Source organism: Ursus arctos, unplaced genomic scaffold (assembly GCF_023065955.2).
Source record: "Ursus arctos isolate Adak ecotype North America unplaced genomic scaffold, UrsArc2.0 scaffold_3, whole genome shotgun sequence".
Lineage (NCBI taxonomy): Eukaryota > Metazoa > Chordata > Mammalia > Carnivora > Ursidae > Ursus > Ursus arctos.
The window spans coordinates 61,234,516-61,262,161 of NW_026622985.1; the positions used below are offsets into that span (position 1 = coordinate 61,234,516).

At 40.3% G+C, this 27,646-nt stretch overlaps 1 protein-coding gene and 1 pseudogene across 2 annotated transcripts in view; both read left to right on the plus strand.

Moving 5' to 3' along the window:
* The window catches only part of NPSR1 (neuropeptide S receptor 1), a 142,580-nt gene that overhangs the window by 91,074 nt on the left and 23,860 nt on the right, over positions 1-27,646 (plus strand). Inside the window, exons 3-5 of one of the 2 annotated variants that reach the window (XM_026509079.3) lie at positions 3,226-3,329; positions 12,886-12,979; positions 18,573-18,774. In XM_026509079.3, the coding sequence (XP_026364864.2) occupies positions 3,226-3,329; positions 12,886-12,979; positions 18,573-18,774 (400 nt within the window). The remainder of the gene's footprint in view (positions 1-3,225; positions 3,330-12,885; positions 12,980-18,572; positions 18,775-27,646) is intronic. The other variant, XM_026509087.2, reaches the window with a different exon arrangement.
* LOC113267538 (U6 spliceosomal RNA) lies at positions 27,320-27,420 on the plus strand (annotated as a pseudogene).

The window sequence follows — 27,646 nt, forward strand, 5'->3', positions numbered from 1 at the left end:
AGTTTTCATTACTTCTCTTTAACAGAAACACAGCAACAAAAATAAACTATTGGAAATGGAATGATGAGTGGCCTACTCTGAAACTGGAGCCTCTTTTTTTGTTTAGCTGTTCAGCTTTCTGAGAGCCTGAATCCAACCAAACACATACCCTTTACTTCTTTTTTTTTTTTTTAAGATTTTATTTATTTATTCAACAGAGATAGAGACAGCCAGCGAGAGAGGGAGCACAAGCAGGGGGAGTGGGAGAGGAAGAAGCAGGCTCATAGCGGAGGAGCCTGATGTGGGGCTCAATCCCATAACGCCGGGATCACGCCCTGAGCCGAAGGCAGATGCTTAACCGCTGTGCCACCCAGGCGCCCCCATACCCTTTACTTCTGACTAAGGTTCTGCCCACTCCTCTTTCTGAGTTGCACAGAAACCACAATCCTCTCTCATAAAGGCTAGCGGTGTGTCTCGACAAAGGCAAGATTCGAATTTTGATCTGAACGATTTATTAGAGGGTACAGTTCATATGTCATCCAGGACAGAGTCGACACTTGCTTTGTCTTAGTACAGCCCAAAGCCAGGGTGCACGTCTTCATGACAAGAATGAAGACTTAATTCCAACCCCCATCACCCTCCCACAGCAGCAGGACAGGGCACCCGAGAGCCTGAAAGATCTGCACAACTCTTCATTGAGGGCCTGCCGCCCTACGCCCAGCATCCCCAGCCCCGTTCACTAATTACTGCTGTCAGTCATAACCTGAGATGTAAATTGCCTGTGTTCTCCCCATTCTCTTCTCTTTCTTCATTGTATAAACCCAACTCCACCGCCATCTGCTGATCACAGCCAGTGACTTTGGCCACAGTCATGACTTCTCTTCTTGACTGCTATTCCCTGGACAAAGGAGTCCATGTGGCAGCCATCACTTTTGGTTCAAAGGGACCCTTGCTATGTCCCTCGGCAGGTTTGCACTTCCTTTTGGGGCTAGGACCTCCAGCCTGCAGAGCAGAGAGGTGCACAATGTGTCCCAGGGGTTCTTTGGGAGTGATGTACAGTGAGGCCATTCCTGTGTCTACCCCTTGGCTCTCCGATGTATGTCTACCTCCTATTAGTGAACCATAAAGGAAGCTCTGGTTTTATGCATATGCAGCACTTTAAAGGGTGGCATTCCATCCTTTCAGAGTTCCATTAAGTTGGCACTTTATCTGTGGCTTTAATAGTCCATCCCAGTGCTGCAAGAATACAGCTGCTTCTGGGTGGTACACTACGTGATATAAACAGAGGAGTCTCTGATCAGTGGTTCAAGCCTATATCCCCTTCACCGTGAAGTGGGTCTCCTGATCAGACATTATTATATTGTGCGGCATTCCACTCCAGTTGAGCAACCAGAAGTCCTCTAGAGATTGGTGAATGGTGTTGACTACAACTCAGAGGTCAGGGAAGGCAAGCTCATACCCAGAATACATATACACTGGGAAGATGGACAGCTGGCCCTTGCCGTGTTGTGGTCAACTTTACACAAGGTGGAGAATTGGTCTTCTTAAGAAATAGTGTGTTACTGGAGCTCAGTGTTGGTCTGCATTGTTGGTAATGACAAGACAGTCAAATACAGCAATAGCCAGATTGACCATAATAAGGAGTAATTCATCATGGTGTCCAAATGAGTAGACTTACTGTCTGCCACTACTATGAGGAGCCTGATACAGAGTTATTCCAGCTGCCAAGTATGTCAATACAGATTAAACACCCAGGGACTAGGGAAATGAACAATGAAAGGCCGGCAGATCTAGTGAACCATTCTACTTCAACTAGGATTCTATTTGTTACCTGGCCTCATAAGATTCCACTCTTATAGTGGGGCCATAATGACACTTCAAGTCGCCAAGTATCATGTCAACACAGACCCTGTGTCTAACAGTCTTCAAAATGTCTGTATATTCTTCTTTCCCCAGTGTACAGTCCCTCAAATAAATGACCACAGGTTCCTTTGGGGAAGGACGAGGAGAACTATCACAGTGCACTCACTATCGTGGTACAAGACCTGGCTTTATGACTGCCTCTCCACTCTGGCTTACAGTAGGAAGCCACCACTGAACTTCTTTGTAATGCTGGTGGTCCTCTCACCAGTACATTCTTCATGAATGATGTGACTTCTGAGCCCTTCCATGGAATATAATTCTCTGGTGTGTCTTCTGGCTTCACATGACATATCCATTACAACATGCCCACTTCTGTTGGCCTTTTTATTCTCTTTTTCTACTGTCTGCCAGATCAACTCAGACATTTCCATTTTGCCTAAGAAGGACCAACACTTTCTCCAGACTTCTGAATGCTACCCTATCAATGAGTTTGCCTTGCCTCTTGGGCGCTTGACAGAGTGTTATATCCCATGTTTCAAGAAAGTGACCCTAAGTCAATGAATTCTGACTTATCCTGTTTTAAGTCCCAGCCCGATCCAACAATTAGCAGAGAATCCCTCCAGCACTGTTTTGAGAAATGTTCTGAGTCACAAGATCAATTAGTGGTATCAGTCATGGAGGGGTGAGAGGGAGCTTCAAGACATATAGTATATGTTACCATTTCTGATGTAGACATCTGCACAACTTACAATCTATAACTACAGAAATGAGTAAAGATAACCACAGGAGCATAAAGTCTCTGACCTTGGTCTCAAATCTTGGCCTCAGTTCCTCTGTAGTTTAGCCAACTAAGTTAATTAAATGGATCATGCACCTGATTTTTTCCAGGGACAGGTGTTGAAAGGGAAAGGAAAAGAAAGAAAAGGAGCCTAAGGTGGGGGTGGGGGAAAGTTGTTGATGATAAGGAGGTAACAAGGGGTCCACGTTGTAAAATAATGGATATAAAAAGGAGGATTTTGAGGGATTTCTTGAAGATAAATATGTTCCTTTTCTCAATTTTGCCCTCATTGATCCTCACACAGTCCTTATTTGGCTAGAGATCTTAACCTCCTTAAAACTTCCTCTTCTGTGACTTAAAATGTCAACTGTATGATTACCAAAGTCCTTCCAAGGCCGCTCCATTTGAATGGTAACAAGATCCGATAATAAAAGTCAATGGACTCCTGCCCTTGCCTTACTTTTCCTTAATGGCCACCGGATGAATCAGAAAAAAAGAAAAGAAAAGAAAAGAAAAGAAAAAATCTCCCCAAGAATTCATTTCTACTGTGGCAAGACTGGAAATTCGAAAGATACTAACATTAACCACTTGTGTGTTTTTGTTAGACTCTCTCACAGGACTGATTAACATCTTGACAGACATCATTTGGCGATTCACCGGAGACTTTCTGGCACCTGATCTCGTTTGCCGAGTGGTCCGCTATTTGCAGGTATGTCGCACGTTACAAACGTGAGGAGACAAACTGACACCAAAATTAGGTCTTGGATTCTTCACAAGGAAAATAATACAGAAGCCAGCGCTTTACACAACGAATTGCTCACTTCCTTCTCATTGGAAGGACGAACATAATTTGTAAGATTTTTTTATTTTTTTATTTTTTGCTAAAATAATAAATATATAAATAAAACATAAATAGCATTAGTAAGAATATAAATGTTCACATTTCAAGCATTAAGTAAAATTTGGGGGTCAATGTGAAGGCCTTTGACATACTCTGCCTGCCTTGGTCCGTTCAGGCTTTTGTAACAAAAATACCACAGAGGAGGTGGCTTAGAAACAACGAACATTTATTTCTCACATTTCTGGAGGCTGGAAGTTCAAGACCAGTGTGCCAGAAATTGTCAGACTGAGGGCCTTCTTCCAGGTTGCAGACTTCAAATTATACCCTCAGGTGGCAGAAGGAGCAAGGGAACTCTGTCAAGCCTCTTTTAGAAGGGTACTAATCCCATTCATGAGGGCTCTACTCTCATAACCTAATCACCTCCCAAAGGCCTCACCTCCTAACACCATCACATTGGGGATTAGGATTCCAACATGTGAATTTTGGTGGGACACACACATTCAGAGCATATATAGCCCTGTCTAAACAATCTCCAGAAAATTTGTCAATTCTTTTTCTTTTCTTTCTTTTTTCTTTTCTTTTCTTTTTTTCCTCCCTTTTTCCCTCCTCAAACTAACACAACATGGGCTACTGTTCTTTTTGAAAAATGGGGACGCCTGGGTGGCTCAGTCGTTAAGTGTCTGCCTTCGGCTCAGGGCGTGATCCCAGCGTTCTAGAATCGAGCCCCGCATCAGGCTCCTCTGCTGGGAGCCTGCTTCTTCCTCTCCCGCTACCCTTGCTTGTGTTCCCTCTCTCTCGCTGGCTGTCTCTCTCTCTCAAATAAATAAATAAAATCTTAAAAAAAAAAAAAAAAGAAAAATGTTGACAGGTTGTTAGAAAATAGGTATTATCTCTGGTTGTTTTAACTTGTATTTCTTATATTACCACCTAAATTAGACTTTATAAAATATTTTCTGGCATTTGAATTTCTTCTTCTTTAAATTGCCTATTATTCTTTTTCAATTTTTTTTATAACTGGGATACTTCTTTTTTTCTCAGTTATTGATAATATCTGTTTTTAGATTAAAGACATTTACACTTTGCCTGTTGAATATGCTTCAATGTAAAAATTATTAATGAAAATATATGTACATATATACATAAAATATATGGTGTAAAATATTACATATGTGCCATATACATATATTGTATTATTAATACATCGTATATGTATGTAATATGGACTAAGGCACATCAGCTAATTATAGAAAGAATGAACTGTTTCATAACTGGTGTTAGGATTGATGTGCTCTTTTTCTGAGCTCTTAAAATTATTTTCCATTAATATATTTCTATTCTTATGCCCATACTCCAGTCTAAATTATTATAGCTTTATAGATGCACAATGCTTTTTTGGAAAATCTTATCCTACAAGATTCCATTTGTTAGTAGAGTTTGTAACATCTATATTCATGCATCTATATTCATCTATGATTTTCATTTGTTCTATCATTTTCAGACCTTGGAAATGGAGTTACTCCATCTTCAGAAAATGGATAGAGAATAGTTACAGTTAAAACTCTTTTGTGCCCTGAACATAGTCTTGAAAGTTTAGTAGATATGAAAGAACCCTGCTTACTATCTGGAACTGGTATTTTCTCAGGGGTAATTTTTTAAAACTTATTTTAATTTCTTATCAAAAATTTTTGCTTCTTTTTAGATAAATGCTATCAATTGCATATTCTAGCAATTGCTGAGAAATAAATTATGTCAGTACTTAGTGTTAGAACCAGGGATACAGGTGAACCAAATAGCTATCAGTTAAAGTAAACTAAATTATCAATCAAATTGACCTAATTGGCATTTATACAATACTTCATCCAACAAAGCAGAATACTTATTCTTATCAAACTCATGGGAAACATTCACCAAGAGAAATTACATACTGGACCATAAAACATACCGTAACAATGTAACAGAGTGGCAACAGCACAAAGTGTGCTCTCAAACCAAACTAGATTTAAACTAAAAATGTATAACAGAAAGATAGCTGGCCAATCTCAATGTTTTTAGAGATTAAACAACACGCTTCTAAGTAATATGTAGGTCAAAGAAAAAATGAAAATATAATTTATCATAATTTGTAGAACAGTAAAAACAGTGCTTTTGAAGAAACGTATAGCATTTAAATTCTCATATTAGAAAAGGAAAAAAGATCTAAAATTAATAATCTAACCTTCCACCTTAGGAAACTAGGGAAAGCAGACCAACATACACCTAAAATAAGCAGAAGGTCTTAAATGATAAAAATTAGAACAAATTACTAAAATGAAAACAGTAATTCAATAGTGAAGATCAATGAAACTATAAACTGGTTCTTCAAAGAGATAATAAAACTGATAAAATTCTTGCCAGGCTAAACAAGAAAAGAAGAGGGATGACACAAATTGCTGATATCAAAAATGAAAGAGGGGCCATTACTACTAATCCCATGGATATTAAAAGGGTAATAAAGGAACATTATGAACTATATGCCCACCAGTTTGATAACGTACTTGAAATGGACCAAATCCTTGAAAGACACAAGCTGCCAAATCTCACACAAGGAAAAACAGATGATCTGAATAGGCCTATATCTATGAAACAGATTGAATTAATAATTCATAATCTTCTAAGAAAGAAAGCACCAGACCCAGATGGTTTTACTGGTGAATTCTACCAAACATTTAAGGAAGAAATTATACTAATACGTTTTTGGTGTTTTTTTTTTTTAGGATTTTATTTATTTATGAGAGAGAGAGTGCGTGCATGAGCAGGGGGTGGGGGGAGACGGAGGAGCAAAGGGAGAGAGGGAAGCAGACTCCCTGCTGGTGTGGGGCTCAATCCTAGGACCCCAGGATCATGACCTGAGCCAAAGGCAGACACGTAACCTACTGAGCCTACCCCAGGTGCCCCTACTAATAAGTTTCTAATTTTTCTGAAACATAGAAACAAAGGGAACATCTCTTAACTCATTCTGTGAGTCCAACGTTATCCTAACACCAAAACTGACAAAGGCATTACAGGAAAGGAAAACTATAGACCAGTGTCTCTCATGAACATAAATGCAAAAATTATCAACAAATAGTAGTAAATTGAACCAAAGTACTTATAAAAATAATTACACGCCATGACCAAGTGGAATTCATTCCAGGTAAGCAAGACTGGTTCAACATTCAAAAATCAATTAAAGTAATCCATTAAATCAAAAAGGTAAAGAAGAAAATGTAGATAATCATTTCAATAGATACAGAAAAAATGTTTGATAAAATCCAATATCCATTTATGTTAAAAAGTCTCAGTAAACTTTTCATAGAGGGAAAGTTCCTCAACTTGGTAAAGAACATCTATAAAAAGCTACTGCTAACCTCATACTTAATGGTGAGAGACTGAATGCTTCTCTCCTAAGACTGGGAAACAAGGCAAGGATGTTCCCTCTCACTACTCCTATTCAGTATCATACTGGAAGTTCCGACTAACTCAACAGGGCAAAAAAGGAAATAAAACGTATACAGAATGAGAAAGATGAAATATCTTTGTTCACAGATGACAAGCTTATCTGTGTAGATGATCTGAAAGAATAAACAAAAAACCAAACCAAAACAAAACGCAGAAAATCTGTGGGCTTATTAAGTGAAAATAAAAATAATGAGGTTGAAGAATACAATCGTGCTTTTATATTCTAGCAATGAACAATTTGAATTTAAAATTAAGAACACAATAGCCATTTATGTTAGGACCAAAGATATGAAAGACTTAGGTATAAACCTGACAAATATGTGCAAGATCGGTATGGAGAAAACTTTGGTGAAAGAAATGAAAGAATATCTAAGGAAATAGATAGATATTTTATGTTCACAGATAAGAAGATGCACTATTGTTAAGATGTCGATTATGCTCAAAGCAACCTATAAATTCCATGCAATCCCAATCAAAATCCCACCAAGTTATTTTATAGATATAGACAAACTCTAAAGTTTATGTGGACAGGCAAAAGACACAGAATAGCCAATACAATACTGAAGAAGAACACGGTTGGAAGAGAGATACTGATTTCCAGACTTACTATAAAGCTACAGCTACATCAAGTCAGCATGGTATTGGCAAAAGAATCAACAAATAGATCAGTGGAACAGAATAGAGACCCCAGAAACAAATGCACATTAGAAGTCAACTGATCTTTGACAAATGAGCAAAGATAATTCAATGGAGAAAAGATAGCCTCTCCAAGAAAGACTGCTGGAGTCACTGGTATCCACATAAAATAATAATAATAATAATAATAATAATAATAATAATAATAATAATAATGATCTGACTAAAGACCTTACACCTTTCACAAAACTAACTCAGTATGGATCATAGACTTGAATGAAATACGCAAGGCTATAAAACTTCTAGAAGGCAACATAGGAGAGAGTCGGGGACTTTGGGTTTCTCAATGACTCTCTAGCTACCAAAACCACAATCCATGAAAGAAAAAAATGAAAAGTTGGATTTTACGAAAATTTAAAACTTCTCTGCATAAGACACTGTTCAGAGACAGAAAAGACAAGGCACAGAATGGGAAAAAATGTTTGCAAAACACATACTTGATAAAAGATTTTTATCCAAAATAGACAAGGAGCTCTTAAAACTCAACCCACCTAATAATGAGCAGAGGATCTGAATGGACACTTTGCCAAAGAAGATAGAAAGATAACGAACAACATATGAAAAGAAGCTCCCCGTTTTATGGCATTCGGGAATTGCAAACTAAAACAATGACATAGCACTAACATACCTATTAGAATGAGTACAATCCAAAAAGCAGATGCTGTTTGTAGGAGCACAAAATGGTACAGCCACTTTGGAAGATATTTTGGCAGTTTCTTATAAAATTAAACATACTCTTATCATGTGATAGGACAATTGTACTCCTAGGTATATATAACCAATTGAGTTGACAACTTACATTCACACAAAAACTTGCACAAGAATGTTTATAGTCATTTTATTCAGAATTGTCAAAAATTAGAAGCAGGATGTTCCTTAAAAGCTCAATGGATAAAACAAACAAACGAACAAACGTTGGTATTTCCATGTCAGGGAATATTATTCAGCAATAAAACAACATAAGCTGTGTAGCCAGGAGAAGCCACAGAGGAATCTTACACGCACTTCGCTAAGTTAAGGAGGTCAATCTGAAAAGCCTACCTGAATATGATTACAAGTATATGATGTTCTGGAAAAGGGAAACGATGAAGACAGTAAAAAGATCAGTGGTTGCTAGGGATTTGGAAGGATTGAATAGGTAAAGTAGAAGATTTTTAGAATAGTGGAACTTTTCTGTATGAATGGTGGAGACATGACATTATGCATTTGTTAAAAACCCATAGAATTATACAACACAAAGAGTAAAGCTTCGTATAAAACATTGACTTTAGTAATAATGCGTTGACATTTGTTCATCAGTTTTAACAAATGCACCACACTAAAGAAGGATGTTAAGAAGGGGAAAGTGGTGGATAGGGGAGTAGGACCCCTCTGTACTATCTGCTTTATTTTTTCTCTAAATCTAAAATTGTTCTAAGAAATGAAGTATATTAATTTTTTAAGTCTATCCAGGGATCTTCCTTTACATGGATCCAATCTGGTATTTTTCTAAATAAAATTTTTCTAAGTTTGCTGCATTCAAGTCTCACTTCTCTGCAAGATTTTCCTTAGTTTTATATTTCCTAGGTCATTTTTGTCAGAATTGAGGGGTGGGGTAGTGAGAATTCAGACATATGTCCTCAAGCTGCCATCTGTTCTCCAAATGGTATCCCATATGTTGTTGATGTGTAGAATTTTCATTGTTGACATTTATGAATTGACTATAATTGTACTTTGATTTCCTTCTTGACTCAAGTTAATTACAAGGGTGTTTAAATTTCCGAGTGGTATTTTAAAAAAAATAACATGATACTAATTTCAGCTCTTATTGCTTGTTGTTTTAAATATGCAAATTATATAAGTTGTATAATTTTTGGAATCTATTGAGGGATTTTTCTTTTTCTTGGTAGTTTAGTTTAGGACCAGTTTTGAAATGTTGCCTACATAGTTTACAATAATGTGTATTATTTTTAAAGCGTGTTTAATTTTTTCTATGTATTATTGTGTTGTATCCTTTGTAAATCTTTGAATGTTTTACTTATACATATTTTGTATTATGTTACTTGTCACATATAAGTTTATTAATATCCTATCACCATTTTGTATTATATCTTTTATCAATAAAAAGAATCCCTTTGTCTCATGTAGTGCAATTTGCTTTGCATTTAATTTACCCAGGAGAAAATACCTTCTTTTGATTTTAGTTGTTCGGTAAGCCTTTGGCCATCACTCTATTTTTTTTTTTTTGTAAAGATTTTATTTATTTATTCAACAGAGATAGAGACAGCCAGCGAGAGAGGGAACACAAGCAGGGGGAGTGGGAGAGGAAGAAGCAGGCTCATAGCGGAGGAGCCTGATGTGGGGCTTGATCCCATAACGCCAGGATCACACCCTGAGCTGAAGGCAGACGCTTAACCGCTGTGCCACCCATGCGCCCCCCATGACTCTATTTTTAACCTTTAATAATCATTTGGTTCTAGAGGTTTGTTTTCAACAGAGTATGCAGTTAGATTTGGGGAAGGGTTTTGTACATAATCTTTGTTTTAGTCAAGGAGCTTAAGCCATTTATATTTATTGAGACAAATAGTGTTTGGTGTTATTTAAGTCACCACATTTTAATCTTCTTGGTTAATTTTTTTCCTATTTACGTGTGGTTTCCTTTCTATTTGGTTATTATTTGTGGTAGGCTGAAAAAATGCCTCCCCCAAATCCAAATCCTAATCCCTGAAATTCATGTGTATTACCTTAAATAGCAAAAAGAGACTTTACAGATGTAATTAAGTTAAAGATGTTGAAATGGGGAGATTATTCTGGATTATCTTAATGAGTCTAAATGTAATCATCTGCATCCTTTATAAAAGGGAGGCAGAGGGAGATTTGACAGACAGAAGAGACATTGTAACCATAGACCCGAGATGGGATTTGTGTGACCACATATCAGAAAATGATGGCTGTCACCTGAAGCTGAAAGAGGCAAGGGAAGGAATCCCCTCTAGAGCCTGCAGAGGGATGGTGGCCTTGCCAAAACCTTGATTTTGACCTCCTATAACTAATTTTGGACTTCCGGCCTCTAGAAACATAAAAGAATAAATTTATGCTGGTTTAAACGACAAAGTTGATGGTAATTTGTTACGATAACCATAAGAAGATAATAAATGAATTTTTGTCCATTTTTATCTCACTATCGTAGTTTAATTTTAATTTTTAAATTTAATATGTCTCTATCAAAGTAAAAAACAAAAGGGATGCCTAAAATGTCCAAATGGAAACATATAACATGATTTCTTTCCTTATACTCTCTCCTCTCACTCAACTCCTCAGATTTTTCCCTGGAATGTTTCCTAACTATTCACAGTTATTTGTAAATATGTTGTGGGATTTTTTTTTGACTCAATGCTTACCACAGCTGTTATTATTCAATCCTGTCCCTCTTCTAGAGTATTTAATTTTGAAATAATGCTCAATCAGCAGAAATATTTCCTCACGGAAGATTTTTCAGATTATGTGATGTTATGCTTTCTTCTTTCTTATACATCTAAGAAAATTATTCTGTGCCTTGGCACAGAAATGATATTTACAAAATTCTTGGATCATAATTTTTCTTTCAAAACTCTGAACATGTTTTTATGCTGTTTTCTGGCATTTTATTTTTGTAAAAAAGAAGCGTGACAATTTGAAATGCATTTCTTTTATGTAACCTTTAGGTTTTTTTTACCCTGCCTAAATGTTTGAAGACCCTTGAAATTAACTACTGTTTTTGACTGTGTCTCAAAATACATCTCTTTTTGTTAATGTCACCTGCTCTTCCAGGCACTCGTTTTTGTGAACTTTCTTCTTGCTCCAAATTCTGAGCTTGTGTTGGCCACCTCACTCAACACAGCCAAAGATGACTAAGATTCTTAGGACCTTCTTACCATGACGTTCCACCCCATAGAGTTCTGCCCTCGGGAGTTTTCTTTCCCATCCTCCTCGAATGGCACCTCCTGAGCTGTGTGTGTCCAGCTGTAACAATTCTGAATTCTTGGATCACACATGGAAATTCCAGTTTTCGCTAAGAAGACAGCTGTCCAATTTTTTTGGGTTAAACTTGGACATCATTCTTCTCTCCATCCATCTAACACCGTTTTAGCAAGAGGAGAACCTCTTCTTATATCCCTCTGGAGAACCTTCTATCTCTAATCTGCCCTCAGAACCCCTTCCCTATGGCACCTTCTACAGTGTTCGTGCTGGAATGGATTTGTGTGGTGTTCTAGAAATAAAAATAATTAAAAATATATATATACTTGATTATCATTTGTCTGAGTGAGGGAAAGAACAATAAGGTATAAATCCAGGCAAGAGTTATTACCAAAGTCCTGGTATTTCTCTTTCATTTTAGAAGAGATTCAGACACTCACCCTTAGACTGTGGCCTTTTATTTATGCTTCTCTGCTCTGGAATTGGCCCAAAGGTTACAAAACAGAGATATGGCTGGACTTTTGGTAGAAACGAGGCTCAACGTTACCCGAAAATTTTCCACCTTGATCACCCTTTCGAGATATTTCACTTAATAACATTTTGATTATGCTCTCCACATAAGAGATGTTAACCTCTTATATCCCAATTTCCTTCTCTGCAAACTCTCAAATAACACTGTACTTAGGATAATTACAGGGCCTGGGCAAGGTTAATAAGGGATGGGGTGGGAAGGAGGAAGAGGGGACCCAAGGACTGACCCTAATGAGCAGCTCTGCTAGAGAAGTGGAGGAGGAAGTGAGGTGTGAGACTGTCAGCGCAGATGATGATAAATGATTCTAAACAGCACACGGTCTCCCGGAAACCAGACCCCTCCCATTGTCTCTCAGCAACTCAGCCCGATAAAAGGCAAATGAACGTTTCTTTCTAATTATTCGGGAATGTCAGCTGTGGCAGGGAAAATTAGTTTAACTTTAAAAGTCAATTACAAACAAACGTACCATGCACGCACATGTCAAGAGAGACTGATCCTAAGATGTGGGGTCTCCAAGAAGCCAAGTGAATGAGTAAAGAAGGGTGAGCTTACAAGCATTCTCACTGGTCACCACTAGCAATGACAAGTCCGGTTCCAAGAACAGCAATCTGCTTCTAGACATAGGGAGTCAGTCATTTCTCTCCCTAGCCCAAACTTCCTCCCTCCCTAGGTTCAGTGCACAGGTTTCTAATAGCACCAAACACTCTCCTATGATATGCATCCCTCACTTCCGTGAACTCACGCGCCGTGAACTCACACGCCTCCTCTTGTTTCCGTCTTCAGGTCGTGCTGCTCTACGCTTCTACCTACGTGCTTGTGTCGCTCAGCATAGACAGATACCACGCCATCGTCTACCCCATGAAGTTCCTGCAAGGAGGTAAGCTGGCTCAACCGAGTGCTAGCCTGTAAGAAATCCTCCTTGGGTGAGGATGGGATTGTTTTCACTAATATTATCCTCTTAATAATGGTTTTCTTCTTCCCACTCTCTTCTCTACTTTCTTTCTACTTCATGGGTCTGATTGTCCGAAAAGATGTAGAAAGAGAAGCAGGATGCCTGGTAAAATGTGGTTGGTTCCCCTGGATGGTCAAGAGCTACTAGGGAAGGGAGTTTGCTGGGCCTGCTTTGTGGCCGGTTACCTTGACCCTAATGCCTCTGGTTTTTTCCTTTAGAGCAGTGTTGACACATACACCTCTCTCAAGAAGTGAATACTCCCACTTCAACTTGCTCATTTTCCAGAAACAAGCATGTTGCCTTCCTTACTTCCAAACCATGGAGATAATTGGAAAGATGTTTTCAATTGACACTGATAGTGGAAACAAGTAAAATTCTCCTTGATCCAGTGATAGTGAGGAGTCCCTGGAAGAAGGAGGCAGATGGGTCTGAGGAAAGGTTGAAACCACGCAGCTCACAATACCCACAGACAACACTTCACACATGGGTGAAGTATAAAGAGTGCTTCCTAACTAGATGGCGTAAAGGCCCAGAGCAAGAAGGACTCAAGGAAACCAGCAAGGTGATTTCTGGAGCACAAGGAGGAGGGTTCATCACTGCATATTTCCTTTTCGTTTGTCCTCTCCCTTCTCAGAGGGACAGCAGGGATACAGGTCTCTTCCTCCTAGCAGTGGGGGTGCTGGATTTGAAGAGACAGGGTGGGGTCCTAGGAAGCAATGACTCATTGGAGAGAGGGTGGGTACCTACTCACAAGACTGATTGTCCATTACTCTGCCCATGGTCAGAGCCCACTTTCTTCCACGACCCCTGAAAGCAAGTAAGAACCCAATGTTTAGTGACCGGTACCACATTCTCTCAAGCAGCCTGTGAAAACTTATAAGATGAAGAACTAATATGAAATCCTGACTACAAAGATGAGGTGCAATCATATATCATAGAAAACGGACAGAAACCAAACTGTGGAAAATAGATAATACTTCAGAACACCATTCTGCGGCGTTTACACCTCAGAAAACAAAATTAACAGAATGAGCAGAACTTTAGAGTAAGTAGAATTAATATCATCAGATGCTGGGGTGCCTGGGGGGCACAGCGGTTAAGCATCTGCCTTCGGCTCAGGGCGTGATCCCGGCGTTATGGGATCGAGCCCCACATCAGGCTCCTCCGCTATGAGCCTGCTTCTTCCTCTCCCACTCCGCCTGCTTGTGTTCCCTCTCTCGCTGGCTGTCTCTATCTGTGTTAAATAAATAAATAAAATCTTTAAAAAAACATCATCAGATGCTATTGAATATATCAGAGAATATCGGCACAGATCCTTTGGATAGCAAGTTAATAACATCTAATTAAAACATAAAATGTGCAGCCCTTTGACCCTGAAATTCTACTTCTCGGTATCCTCTCTGGACAAACACCCACACGCATACATGTACGCACGTCTTGTTTATCGTAGCATTGCTTAGAATAGCGGGAACTCCCCCAACAGAGGAAGGTAGATGTTTCAGTAGCTTAGAGTTAGTGACTGCATACCAGACACCACTCGCGATTATAAGTTCTCTAAGCATGTTAAGTACTTCAATTCTTACAACGTCTCTGTGAGGTAGGTCCTATTATTATCTGAATCTTCTAGTTTGGACAATTACAGTTCAGAGAGTTCAAGTAACTTGCCCAAGATCACACAGCTAGTAGGTGCAGGGCAAGATTTGAACCCAAGACGGTCTGGGCGTCACTCAGGTATCTTTGATTACCGCGTATCCTGCCTCTCAATGAGGAGGTGGGATAGTCATGGACAGTTAAAAAAAAAAAAAAAGTAATAAACAGTTGCTTGCAAGGACACACAGCAACTAGTCCTCACTCCTGGGAATGGGACTTGGACTAGCCGTGGTGATCGCAGGGACTTACATACAAGGAAGTATACTGATGTGTGCAATTAAAATTAGTGTAAAAATAGAATTTACACCTGTTTGTAGGCTTTTTCTAGGGTTGTTTTTGTTTGTTTTGGTGTGTGTGTGTGTGTGAAGTGTGTGACCAGCACCAAGCTTTCTGGGCACTTCCATTGCCCCAGTGATTACGATGAAGAAGGAAGCAGGGGGTGGGATGAAGGGAAACAGAAGAGACATTTTATGATCTACACAAAAGTGTGATATACTTATTCATTCATTTATGTATTTATGCCCAGCAGACCCCAGGAAGGATTGAGTGGGGGCATACAAAAAATGCATACGCCAGAGTATTTCAAGGTGCAGAAATCTGAGTGAAAGGAAGTGAAGTATAAGCAAACCTGTGAGGGGGGTCCCAAGACATTTCCCGGAGGTGGAGGCTTAGGGAATCCGTAGCCAAAAGGCAAACGTGGTCAGTTACCCATCTCACCATATTCATTTGGTAAAAAAATAAAATAAAATAAAATAAAATAAAATGAAATAAAATCAACTCTTTAGCTCATGGCAAATATGACTAGTTCTAGGAGGCACTGAAATATTATGAACTGTGTCCTAAATTACAGAAAAGGCAGCAATGGATATTACAGTGTTCTTTTAAAGAGGTAAAGCAATTTCTTTCCTCACTACAAAATTAATAGAGGTTCGGTGGAGGGCACTTGGAAAATAATCATCTCCAATAGCTTTGGGGAAAGATGAAAACTTGGAAGTAGACGTTAGCCATTTTCCCTTCTTCTCTGCCCAATCCCACCGAAGTCACGGAGGAAACACAGAAATAAAGGAGCCGTGCAGCTGGGTGGCAGCCAAGGAAAGAAGCCGTCCAAGTACCAGGACTTCACGGAATTCCCAGCACACAGAGAGCAGATGAAACACGGATGCCACACTCCCCCCAGGAGTTTTGGGGTGACGGGTGGAGAACCAAGCAGGCAGAAGCCACAGGAAGTCACTGGAGGCTGAGCAGACCCAAGGCGATGGAGACCAAACCAACGGAAGGAGAGGCCACATCTTACTGCTTGTTTCCCACTTTTTACTGAAGTGGTAGTTTCCTCAGCCAGCAACTCCAGAGAAGTTGACATTTTAAGGCTCTTTTGGATAAATAAATATGAGAATAGTGAGGAAAACATCTATTCATAATGAAGAGAAACAGGTAGTGCCAGAGAGTAAAGCACAATTTAAAACTTTGATAATTTAAGCAGTAGGAGAGCAAAACCAGAATAATGTACATAAAGGACATGGACCACCAAGTCAGTTAGAAAAGAAGGAATTAGTCAGTGTAGGGTGTTAGTATAGTTGTTTCGTCACTTAAAAAAATATCAGACTGCCCTCTGTCACAGCGGATTACAAAGTCAATGCCAGTTGGATTGATAAAGTAAAAATTTTAAACTCGAAAGGGTATGGGTATGGGTAAAAGTTTTTGTTTTTGTGAGGGAAAGATCTTTCTGGGAATAACAGCAAAAGCAGAAACAATAAGGGAAATAAATGTAGTTTAAACTACATCAAAACTTTTAAACTCTTTATACAAATAATAAACATTGTACGCATCCTTAAGCAAAATGACAAATAGAAAATACTTGTATACAACAGGCAAAGGGATAATATCCTTCTTCTAAAGAACTCTGGCAAAGAAAAAAAGAACACACCAATTGAAAAAGCGGGCAAAGAACATGAACAAATTATTAAGAAACAAAGAAAAATGAATGGATGAAATGTTCTTTTTGACCACTAACTGAGGAACTGCAAGATTAGACATTTGGATATGAAATCTTACCAACGAGATAACAAGAGGAAGAGGAAGAATCCTCTCAGTGTTGGGAGAGTATAAAGAAATAGGCATGTCTGCACACTTCCGGTGGGAGCCATAGGTTGTAGACACTTCTGGAAGAAATTTAATATTTGCCAAAATTGGTTTCTTAGAGTTTATCCTAAGGCAATAGCACTGTAAAGAGATACACATAAATTATTTGTAATAAAATAATTGGAAACAATTTAAATAACAATAGGCTATGGATAAAATTGGAGTTTCATGTAACCATGGAAAAAAATTTTTTTTATCAGTGGTTTTCAAATTACACTTCACACACTGGCCCTGGAGGACTCATTTTGTAGACCTGCTCCAGGACAAGTCTGGAAGCTTCTGGCTGTCACCTGGCCTCAACCTGAGCTACCCAGGCATCCTGCACCGGGCTCAAGGTAGAATTATATTTGGTGAAAACCTTTTACTGCCTGAAAAAGTCTGAATGCCGCTTGTATAGACGCAGACATGAAAAGATGTCATACAATTTTTTGACAAAGACTTTCTTGACATAAGAAGATAGTCGTAAAAAAATTTTTTCAGGGAAAAAAAATCAGGTCAAAAACCAGCATGTATATTATGTTCTCGTTTTTGTATGTGTAACCTATGTATTACATATGAATGCATTATCAAAATTTGGGCTGGCTATTTCTGGGTGGTGCCACCATGGACATTTTTTCTTTCTTTTTGCTTATATTTCTCTGCTAGCATTTCTGTAACTATCATGTGTAACTTTCATTATTTAAAACAAAAGAGGTCTATGTGATGCATGAAAGACCTAAGACAAAAGTACAGGATTAGACAAGAGCAAATGGAACGGGAAGTCCGCCTTTCTACGGGTGGGAGACACAGGCCACTTTGGAGATAACAGGAGACGACCCACCTAATACTCAAACCTGGCTGCCCAGGCGCCTGAGACTGGGGATTTCCCGGGGCAGCCCAGCACCAGTGTGAGAAAAGTAATTCTAAGCCTCTGCCGTGGGTGCACTTTGGGGACACATTGTCAGTACCTTGGTAGAATTAATTCTAATGCACAGTTTCCTGTTGTTTTAATCTGATTTTTTCCATGCCCATCCCTTTCAAAAGTGAATGATTATTAACCCATCAAGTGGAGTCTAATTGGGGCCCAGGAGTTGCATATCACCCTCAAAGGTCCAGGACCTACAGAAGGGGACAAAATTTGAATTTTAACCAGTGAAAGAAGGAGCCCATGCAGGAGCAGTTGGGAATGCTGCCAGGATATGGAGAAACCCAGCAGCCATCACATCCCTGTGGTCAAGAGAGGAAACCTTCGCTTGCTCTCTTAATGCCAGGCTGCTCTGTGTTTGTTTCCGCCCCCAAACTCCTACTGCTCCTTTTCCACCCAAAACTTTCCTCTATTCCTTCAGGAACCAACTCCCTTATATCTTCAACCACCTCACGGTAGGTCCCCTCCACCCCCTGCCTCCTGCGATCCCTGGTTCTCCTCTAACATCTCTGAAGAGGATGCTTCTTAGCCTTCCTTCTGAGAACTACAAGGCGGTATAGTATTTTCCTACTTCCTGGACCACTTCCAACCCGTTTCTCCTCCACTGTTGCCTGTGCACTGAACTGTTCCTTCGACGCTCATGCTATCAAACTAGATTACCTTCTACAATGTTCCCTCGCTGTCTGACCACACAGCCATGCCCCTCGCCCACTGAAGATGTGGACACCATTCACAGTCTCTCTCTCACCCTTCATACTATCCCCATCTTGAGTGACTTTGATGTCTATATGGACAAACCATCCAATTTCTCTTTCCTTTGAGCAGAAAAGCAAGCCAAGGTCCTCATCGTGATTGCCTGGAGCCTCTCTTTCCTGTTCTCCATTCCTACCCTGATCATATTTGGGAAAAGGAAACTCTCTAATGGCGAAGTGCAATGCTGGGCACTATGGCCTGACGACTCCTACTGGACCCCATACATGACCATCGTGGCCTTCCTGGTGTACTTCATCCCCCTGGCAATCATCAGGTAAGAGGCCAGCAGGCCAGACCCACACAGAAGCTTTCCCGGTTCACCAACTCCTGCTCTCCTCCCCTAGGGTCCTTGTTCTAGTGTCCTTTAGGGAAGTGGACAGACCACAAGATTTCATCTAAAGCTACTATGTGTTAAGTCCAACTTCTCCAAAGTAGAGTAAGGAGTAGGGAACTAATATTTTCTGAGTATGTATTATGGAGCAGACATTGTGCTAAGTAGCTAACAATGATCCCATTAACCACGTTACAACTCTATGAAATAACTATTGTTGTCTCCACTTTGTGTATGGTAAAACTCAGGTTCAGAGAGGTTAAGTAACCTGCCCAACATCACACAGGATTTAAACACAGGTTTTTCTGAGTTCATACCCTATTCTTTCTCCTATTGCATGTGGTCTTTCAAATACAAGACATAGTACCAGTTTCAAGGATCTTATATTATAATTGAAACAATAGGCAAACTTGAAGCAAAACTGAGCGAAAAAGTCAATACACACAGCAAATATGCTAGAAAGTCCATGCAGTGAGGTCAGGTAATGGCAAGGAACACTTCTTGGAAGCGACCCTTGAAGGAGGGAAGAATTCAGATAGGAGAAGGGAAAGGTGGGAAGGTAGCAGGTTTCCTGGTGACTGGGGGTCCTCGTAAGTGTGGCAACAGGGAAAGGACGGGCAGGTTGTGTCAGTGGGAGAGGGAAGAAGTTGGCAATAAGCTCCTTCTGGTGGAGTGAGGCTCGATTATAAAGGGCCTTAACTACCAAACCATAGGATGCTCCCTTTGTCCCACAGCCAGTGGTGGTCGCAGATGGTCTTTCAGCAGAGAAGACCACAACTGCCTCAAAAGGCAGGTTCTGGCTTGTCATGGCAGCAGGACCACCTCTGACAGTGTGACAGTGCGACAGTGCGGCTGCGCATGGACAGATGGGGTGGCGGATGGAGGGAGATACTGGCGTGTGGAGTGTTTGCACGGCCGGGCTGATCTGCACCTTCGGAGTGTCCTCGAGCCGGCCATCGTGTGTCCCATAATTTGTCCTGGATGATGGAAGATCAGTCTTTGGTTTCAGATAGTATAAATAACACTGATAAAATTTTTTTTATTTTTTTGTGCTTAAATTTATTCATGAGTCTCTGATTATTCCTTCAGAACTCATTCTACTGGAATTGCTAGATCAAAGATGATGCTCATTTTAAAACTTTTGATGCATATTCATAAACTGCCCTGCAGAATAGGTGTCTTCCTGCCAACAGCAAAAAAGAGCACTGAGTTTTCTTCCCCTGACCCAATGGAAGGTCGTATCATTTCTTTATGAAATCTTTGCCAAATACAGAGGTTTCAAAAAAGTATCATTTCATTGTTTTCATATGCATTTCTTTGATTAAGTGTTAAGTGTACTGGATACGTTTCAAGGTTTTTTTTCCTGACATTATGGGGCTCCTGTGTTCTTGCTCTTTGTTCATCTTTGGTCTTATAAAATACCAGAGCTGGAAAAATGTTATCCATCACATAGGCCAGCCCCGGAAGTTTTCACAAAAGTAGGCTTAGGGCTAAAAGGAGCAAAATGACTTGCTCTCCATCAGAGGTCGAGCTGGGCAGGAGAGGGATCCCATGGCCGGCCCAGCAGCCTTGCTGAGACTGGAGATTGTCGGTCATCTCTGCTGACTTGACAAATTGACGTGTACATTATTTCCACGTACTGCCTCCTCTCCACCAAGTTGGTTCTGGAGGAATCCCGGAGGAAAGACGAAGGTTATTTAGATAAGCAGTCAAGGGTAAGTCATAGCATCGTTGGAATGGGCACGTGGAGGAGGAGGGTGGCTAGTCACAGGGGGAAGTGGCTCCTGCCGTCCATCACAGGCAACTGACGCATCGATTTCAGGGGGCAGCGTTTGTCCTTGTTCTCTCCTGATTGATTTCCCATCAGCTCATGAAATCAGCCCAAACCCCTGCTCAGGAGCGTGAATACAGTATGTCAACCCCACAGCTCTCGATGCACTCTCGATGCGTTGTCTGGGCAGAGCCGTCATGTGGCTCTTTCCCTGTCCATAATCTTCCCCCATCAATTCAAGCTGCTCCTTCCCATCAGGACCTCTCAGACTTGCCTACAGCCCAACTCCTGTGTTCTTGTAGTGCCCTTGGAAAAAGCCAAATGTAATAGGATGATGAAAGGGATGATTTCAAGAGCGAGTTGCTCAGCCTTCATCAACGTACAGCCTCCTGAAACCCTGCCCCGTGCTCCTTACTCCCAGTTGTGGTGGGATGATGAAGATTCAGAGTGACCTCCCCCCAACCTTGAGCTTCCCTGAAGCATTTCCTATCTGCTCAGTCATGACCTTCAGTCTCCTGTGGTCAGACTCCTCTTGTGGAAGAAAGAGCTCCTCTCTGGGGAATATGGCATCCTCCACCCCTCTCAGCTCCTCCTCCCTCTTGACCCAAGATTAGTCCTAGATGGAATCTTGTGAAGAATTTGTTGTCCAGCTAGCTTCTGGGATAACTTGCTACAACTTTATATCTCTCAGAGTTAAAGTTCATTGTTTATTTTTCTTTCTCTCTCAACCCCATTTTGGACACTTGAGGTTGATGCTGTTGCTTATAGTTCTTTGAGGTAAAGTTAAACTCTTCATTCCAAGCTTAAGTAGACCAAAGAAACAACTCAAATTAGGTGTTCCTTCACTTTATTAACCATGCCTCATACCTCATTGTTCTTCAGTCATGATACACACCTACATATATATACATATACATACATATGTACATATATATATATATATATCTTACCAAATTATAGGCAAAAAATACATATATAGTTGCTTTAATTTGTATTTTTTATTACAGATGAGGTTGAAAAAATTTAAGATGTACATTATCACTTTTGTTTTTTAGATTAATTATCTATTCATATTCTTTACCCATTTCTCTCAATTTTATTTTCTCTCTTCTTTTTTTTTTAAAGATTTTCTTTATATAATAAACTTTTCCTGATTTTATATGTTGAGGAATTTCCCTAGTCTGTCATTTGCCTTTTTGTTTTGAATATGGTTTTATTTTGCTTTTCGTTCATAAGACTGGCATAAATGTGAAAAGGGGAGACAGCATGAATACCAAAAATAAGAAAGTCAAATTCTTTAAAAAGTTAAAAGAATTGTAGGAAAACACTATGCAAAGCTCTACATAAATGCATGTGGTAATATGAATGAAGTGTATAAGGCTTTTCTGTAATACACAGACCTTTCACATTGTAATGTATTCACATTTACTCATGCTTTTCTTTATGTTGCTGCTTGCCATTTCTTTCTTAGGAAATTGCTCCTTGCACATGCTAATCTCTACTTTGATTTAACATTTTCTGTCTTATTATTTTAGTTATTGGAAAATAATTTCAGTGTTGGGAGTACATTAAAAATATCACCTTTTCAAAAAAGATTTATTTATTTGAGAGAGATAGAGAGAGCACAAGTGGGAGGGGTAGAAAGAGAGGGAGAGAAAATCCCAAGCAGACTCTGCACCCCTAAAAATGTCACTTTATTTATTTATTTATTTATTTATTTATTTATTTATTTATTTTTAAAGATTTTATTTATTTATTTGACAGAGAGAGGGAGAGCACAAGCAGGTGGAGTGGCAGGCAGAGAGAGAGGGAGAAGCAGGCTCCCCACTAAGCAGAGAGTCTGACATGGGGCTCGATCCCAGTACCTTGAGATCATGACCTGAGCCAGACCAAAAGTCAGATGCTTAACCGACTGAGCCACCCAGGCACCCCTAAAAATGTCACTTTAAAAAAACGTATTTGATTTGGGGCACCTGGGTGGCTCAGTTGGTTAAGAGTCTGACTTTTGGTCTGGCTCAGGTCATGATCTCAGGGTACTGGGATCGAGCCCTGCAATGGCTCTGTGTTCAGTGCTGCTTGGGATTCTCTCTCCCTCTCCCTTTACCCCTCCACTCATGTTCTCTCTCTCTCTCTCTCAAATAAATAAATCTTTTTTTTAAAAGTATTTGATTAGATTTTCCAATTGCCCCAATACTATTTACTTTTAATGTTATATATGATTTTGAGATCTAAAGTTTGCTTTTTTAAATGCCAGGTCATTTGTCCCAACACCACTTACTGAATACTGAGTAATCCATCTTTTCTACGTGGTATGAAATGGCAATTCTATCATATGCATATTTTTATTCTAAATACTCTCATTGTTTCTGAACTTGTTAGTCTCTTCATTTTGTTTTTATTTTCTTTTTTCTCTATCTTGAGAGATATTCTTTATACAATAACCTTTTTCTTTTTTTATATGTTGCAAACACGTCCCTAGTTTGTCATTTGCTTCTGCATTTTGAATATGGTTTTATTTTCAGTTAATAGGAATTGCCATAATGAAGAAAGGAGACAATGCACAAATAACTAAGTGAGTGGCTTTTCTGCCACTAATACCACATGGTTTTAATTATTATAGCTTTATATACACTTAATATCCATTAAGACAGATGTCTGGTCTTTCTCAAAGGTCCCCTGGCTATTTCAGGGCAGCTACTGAGGTTCTCCCCTTCACCCACTACTCCAGCCGTAATGACAGGGACGCCCCTCCCTCCTCTCACCCCTGTACCTTTGTGCACATCATTCCTTCTGCCTGACCACTCTCCCACACTCACCCTGCATGACGCCTTGCTTCTGGCAGCTCAGTTCACATCCTTCATGTCTCACTCCACATACCAACTCCACACGGAGCGGCTGCTGCCAGTCCTGGGCCAGGTAGTGCCTCAGGTGTTCACCCATAGCCTCCAACCTCAGCTCGTCCCTGTCGCCATGAAGGCTTTGTGGTAGCGTCATCACCTGCTTGTGTGGCTGTAAGTCTTGAGTATAGAACTTTGTCTCTTAATTTCTGGATTCCAAATCCAGTACTTAATGCTCCCTTTGTAAATGTTGGAGTGAATGGACAACACAGGCCTGTTACAGTGCACCAATCACAGCACAGAGGGGTCATCTCACTCCGACACACACACAGCTAATATGGAAATTTCTGGCTATTTAGTGCCTAGCTCAGTTTCTGGCAGATGATAGATCCTCCGTATATGTGAAAGAGAAGAAGAAAGGGAGAAAGGAAAGAAGGGGGAGAGGAAGAAAGGCAGAGAGGGAGGGAAGGAGAGAGGAAGGAAGAGTTGTATTGTCGGGGGCAAACGCTCATGAGAGCTGTGTATGAATAAAGATCTATCTCTTCTGTCATTAATTGAATCAGGCTCCCAGGACTTGAAACCATAGTGACTGACAATAAAGGCAATACATTGTTTTTCTCGGTCAACACAACTCCTGTTATTTCAAAATTTACTTGGTATAACTGTCTAACTGTTGCTGGGTAAGTTATTAGCCCTGGTGTCATTGCTTTACTTTGGCAGTGGTGGTATTCTTGTGACTTAATTGATTTCTCATTCTTCTATCATTTTTATCTCTATGACATAAAGATAGAGGCATGAAAGGTCCACGGCCAACAATTGCAAGGGAGTAAGTGGAAAAAAGCACATTTGTCATGGAGCATCGATTTGTGTTATATGAAAACAAAAATCCATTTATTTTGCTTGGGGAATGGCAATCAGACTGTGGGAAAGTCCCATGCTAAGGTTGGTACAGCCCAGTAGAGTTCAAGGCCATGGTGAGTAAAAGGGACCCAGGGGTCTGACCGGCACTATCCCTGGGCATGAGGTCCAAGGTCAAGGAGAATGACCCATCATATTCGTAAAGGAAGTGACATACCATATGGTGTTACCCAAGGGGTGGCAAGAATTATACCTTTTGAAAAGCCATTCTCACTAATTTGCAAGGTTAGGGTAGACTTTTGTGGTTGGATTTCCAAAACCTATTCCACAATAAGCTACTCATGGCAGCCGTTCCCTTCAGTATGTGAATGGTTTGGGAATGGCCACGCGCCCAATTCTAGCCAATGAGAAGGAATGTCTTCTGAAGCGCTTTTGGAAAAGATTTCCCCATTCTTAGGAAACAAGTCTAGGAGAGGACAGCTTCTCATCTTCTGGATACTGTTTCTGGATAGAGGTGTCCAGGATTGACACCTGGAACTGCTGCAGTCTGACTCAGAGAGACACCTACACTGAAAAGAAAAGAGAAAGGAATGGAAAGAATGCAGATTTCTCAAGTTCAGCTTTGACCCTTTGAAGTTGCAATTACGGGAGATAAGATATATTCTGATTGCTTCGAACGATTTGAGTTGGGAATTTTTTGTAAGTCGCTACAAAAAGTATCCTAACTGATACCCAACTGTCCATACTTGCTGCTTCCAGACATCAGTGAATTCATCTGAACTACTAAAGTCATCAGAGCGAACTCTTCTTCTAGGACCACGAGGGAATCTCAGTTATTTCAATGGTACCAAGTGAGTTAGCAAGAGCATCCCTTTGACTTTCTCTGTCCTGGGAGCCCATTAAACATGGTGCCAATGGACTGTATATATCAGGACTTTGGCAGTTTTTTTAGTTTCTTAAGTATCAAGCTGTTTTTACATCCCCCCCAAAGTTAGTTCTGCCTTCACGTCTCCCAGAGCCCAACTACATACAAAGATACTGTTGAGTCCCTGACCCCTTGCCTCTTCCCATATATTCATTATTTCTAGAAATACCTATAGGGCACTCACCCTTTGTGAGACCCTGGACCTGGTAAGGGGGATACAGAAATGACAAGACACACATGCTGTCTGAATTTAAGAATCTTCTGTCTCACAGAGAAAGTAGCCAATTAAGGAAGGAGTTATAACACTGTGATGAGTGCTGTGATAGGGTAAGTAGAGAGCCCTAGGGGACCCACAGCAGGGGTGCTAACCTGATCTAGGAATCAAAGAAGGCATTCAGGAAATAACTAGAACCATATATAGCATATATAACCCAATACATCCCCTGGAGGAGCTTGTGCACCCTCCTTAACAAGGTTGTTAACAAGTTGGTTAACAGCCCTTGAAGTCAGAGGACCCATCCTCTAGCTGTGTGAACTCAGACAAGTCACCGAATCTCTCAAAACTGAAGTCTGACCCCCAGAACAAGTCAGGGCCCCTATTATATACTCTTGTATCACCCTACATTTTATCTTCCTAGAACCTGTGTCCTCAATTTACTATCATCTATGTCTACAAATACAATGTGAGCTCCATGAGGACTAGGACTCTGTATTTTCTGCCACAGTATCCACAATGGCTCAACAGGTGCCTGGGACAAAGTAAGTCCTCAAATACATATAATGAAATGAATTAATTAATAAGGAGAGAGACACTTTTGACTAGGGAGTATCCTTAATCCCCCTGCCAGGAGAAGAGAAAAAAGGGCCTTGTCCAGTGAAACATTGATTCCCCCTACTTGTCTTCCCTATGTTTGACCTCTAATGAGACCTTCAGAGCACAACTGGACACCATCCTCAGGCCTAAAATATGAGGCAGAGATGGAGCCTTACGTCCCCTCTGGCTCTGAAGGTCTATGGCCCCAAGATTGTAGTGGACAGCCATCAAGTCCCTAGCCTTGTACTGAGTCCTGCAGGGGTGGGGAGCTTATAGTCTGAGTGGAATGCTGTCGGTTGTGTCTCAGGGGAAGAGCAAAGGTTTTGTTCTGTTTCCTGGACACTTCCGACACATAATCCAGAAATGGAACTAAGGAACCGGGTTCAGGCATCCTCGTAAGGCAGTCTTGCAAGATCTTTCTCTGCCTTGGGCTCTCATGCTACCCCCATCATGAGCTGCCCCTATAAAGGAAAAATCGGTCTGTGTCTGAATAGTCTCCCATAAAATCAAGAACTCAGCCAGCCAGTTACAGATAAGGGATACTTTCTTCAATCTGGATGATCTTTCCGTTTTCAGACTTCTGAGAAGCTTGAAGAAAAGCTGCACTTGTTGAGAGAATGGAAATAGATTGAAGACATGGAAGAAGTTAAACCAAAAGAGTTGGAGATGCAATTCTTCTGCTCTGTTTCTGCGAATGGGCTATGTATAGGTCTGCTGATCTTTAGGACATGACAACCATAGACAAGACTCAGTGTAACCAGTGTTACACCAGCATGGAGGCCCCAAGGAAGGGGAGCTACTTATCATTGAGGAACAGGGACAGCTCAGAAAGGTTTCATAGCTAAGTGATATATGGAGAGTGGGCTTAAAAATGCATTTCAGCAAGCCATCAAAGCAGACACAGAGAGATGGAAGGCACTGGAACTCAGATTCACCCAAAGTCAACAGCATATGAAGCATGGAGTCAGGGTAAGTTTTGTCAGCCTGCTCCCGTTGACCACTGTCACTGATATGGAGAAAGATCATTGAGAGACGTTGGGGTGGAGAGAAGCAGGATGATGATGGTAAAAGTGAGGAAGGCAGAGGCAGATTGTGGAAGGCTTTGGATGCCTGGTGTAAAAGCCTGGATGTCATCTTGTAGGAAAGTGGAGACACCGGGGGGTTTTAAGCCAGAGAATGACTCTATGTCCTAGAGCCCACCTTGATGGCGCCGTGGGCATTCAAGATGGTAGCTGAGTAGAGGTATTAGAAGATCACAATAATCAGGCAAGAGGTCGTAAGGGGTCATTTCGGGAGCACACATACTGAAATTGGAATCATACAGAGATTAGTATGGCCCCTGTATGAGGATGGCATGAACATTCCTGAAGGTTTCCTGAATATTTTTAGTGGGTACAGAGCTTCAGTTGGGGAAGATGACAAACTCTGGATCTGGATGGTAGGGATGGTTATACAACAAATGTGAATGTACTTCATGCTGCCAAACCGTGCACTTAAAAATGGTTAAATTCGTAAATTTTGTTATGCTTATTTTACCACAATAAAAAGAAACCATAAAAATACTTGGAAAAAAAAAAGGTTGTAAAGATCTGGACTGATGCTGAGGAGCA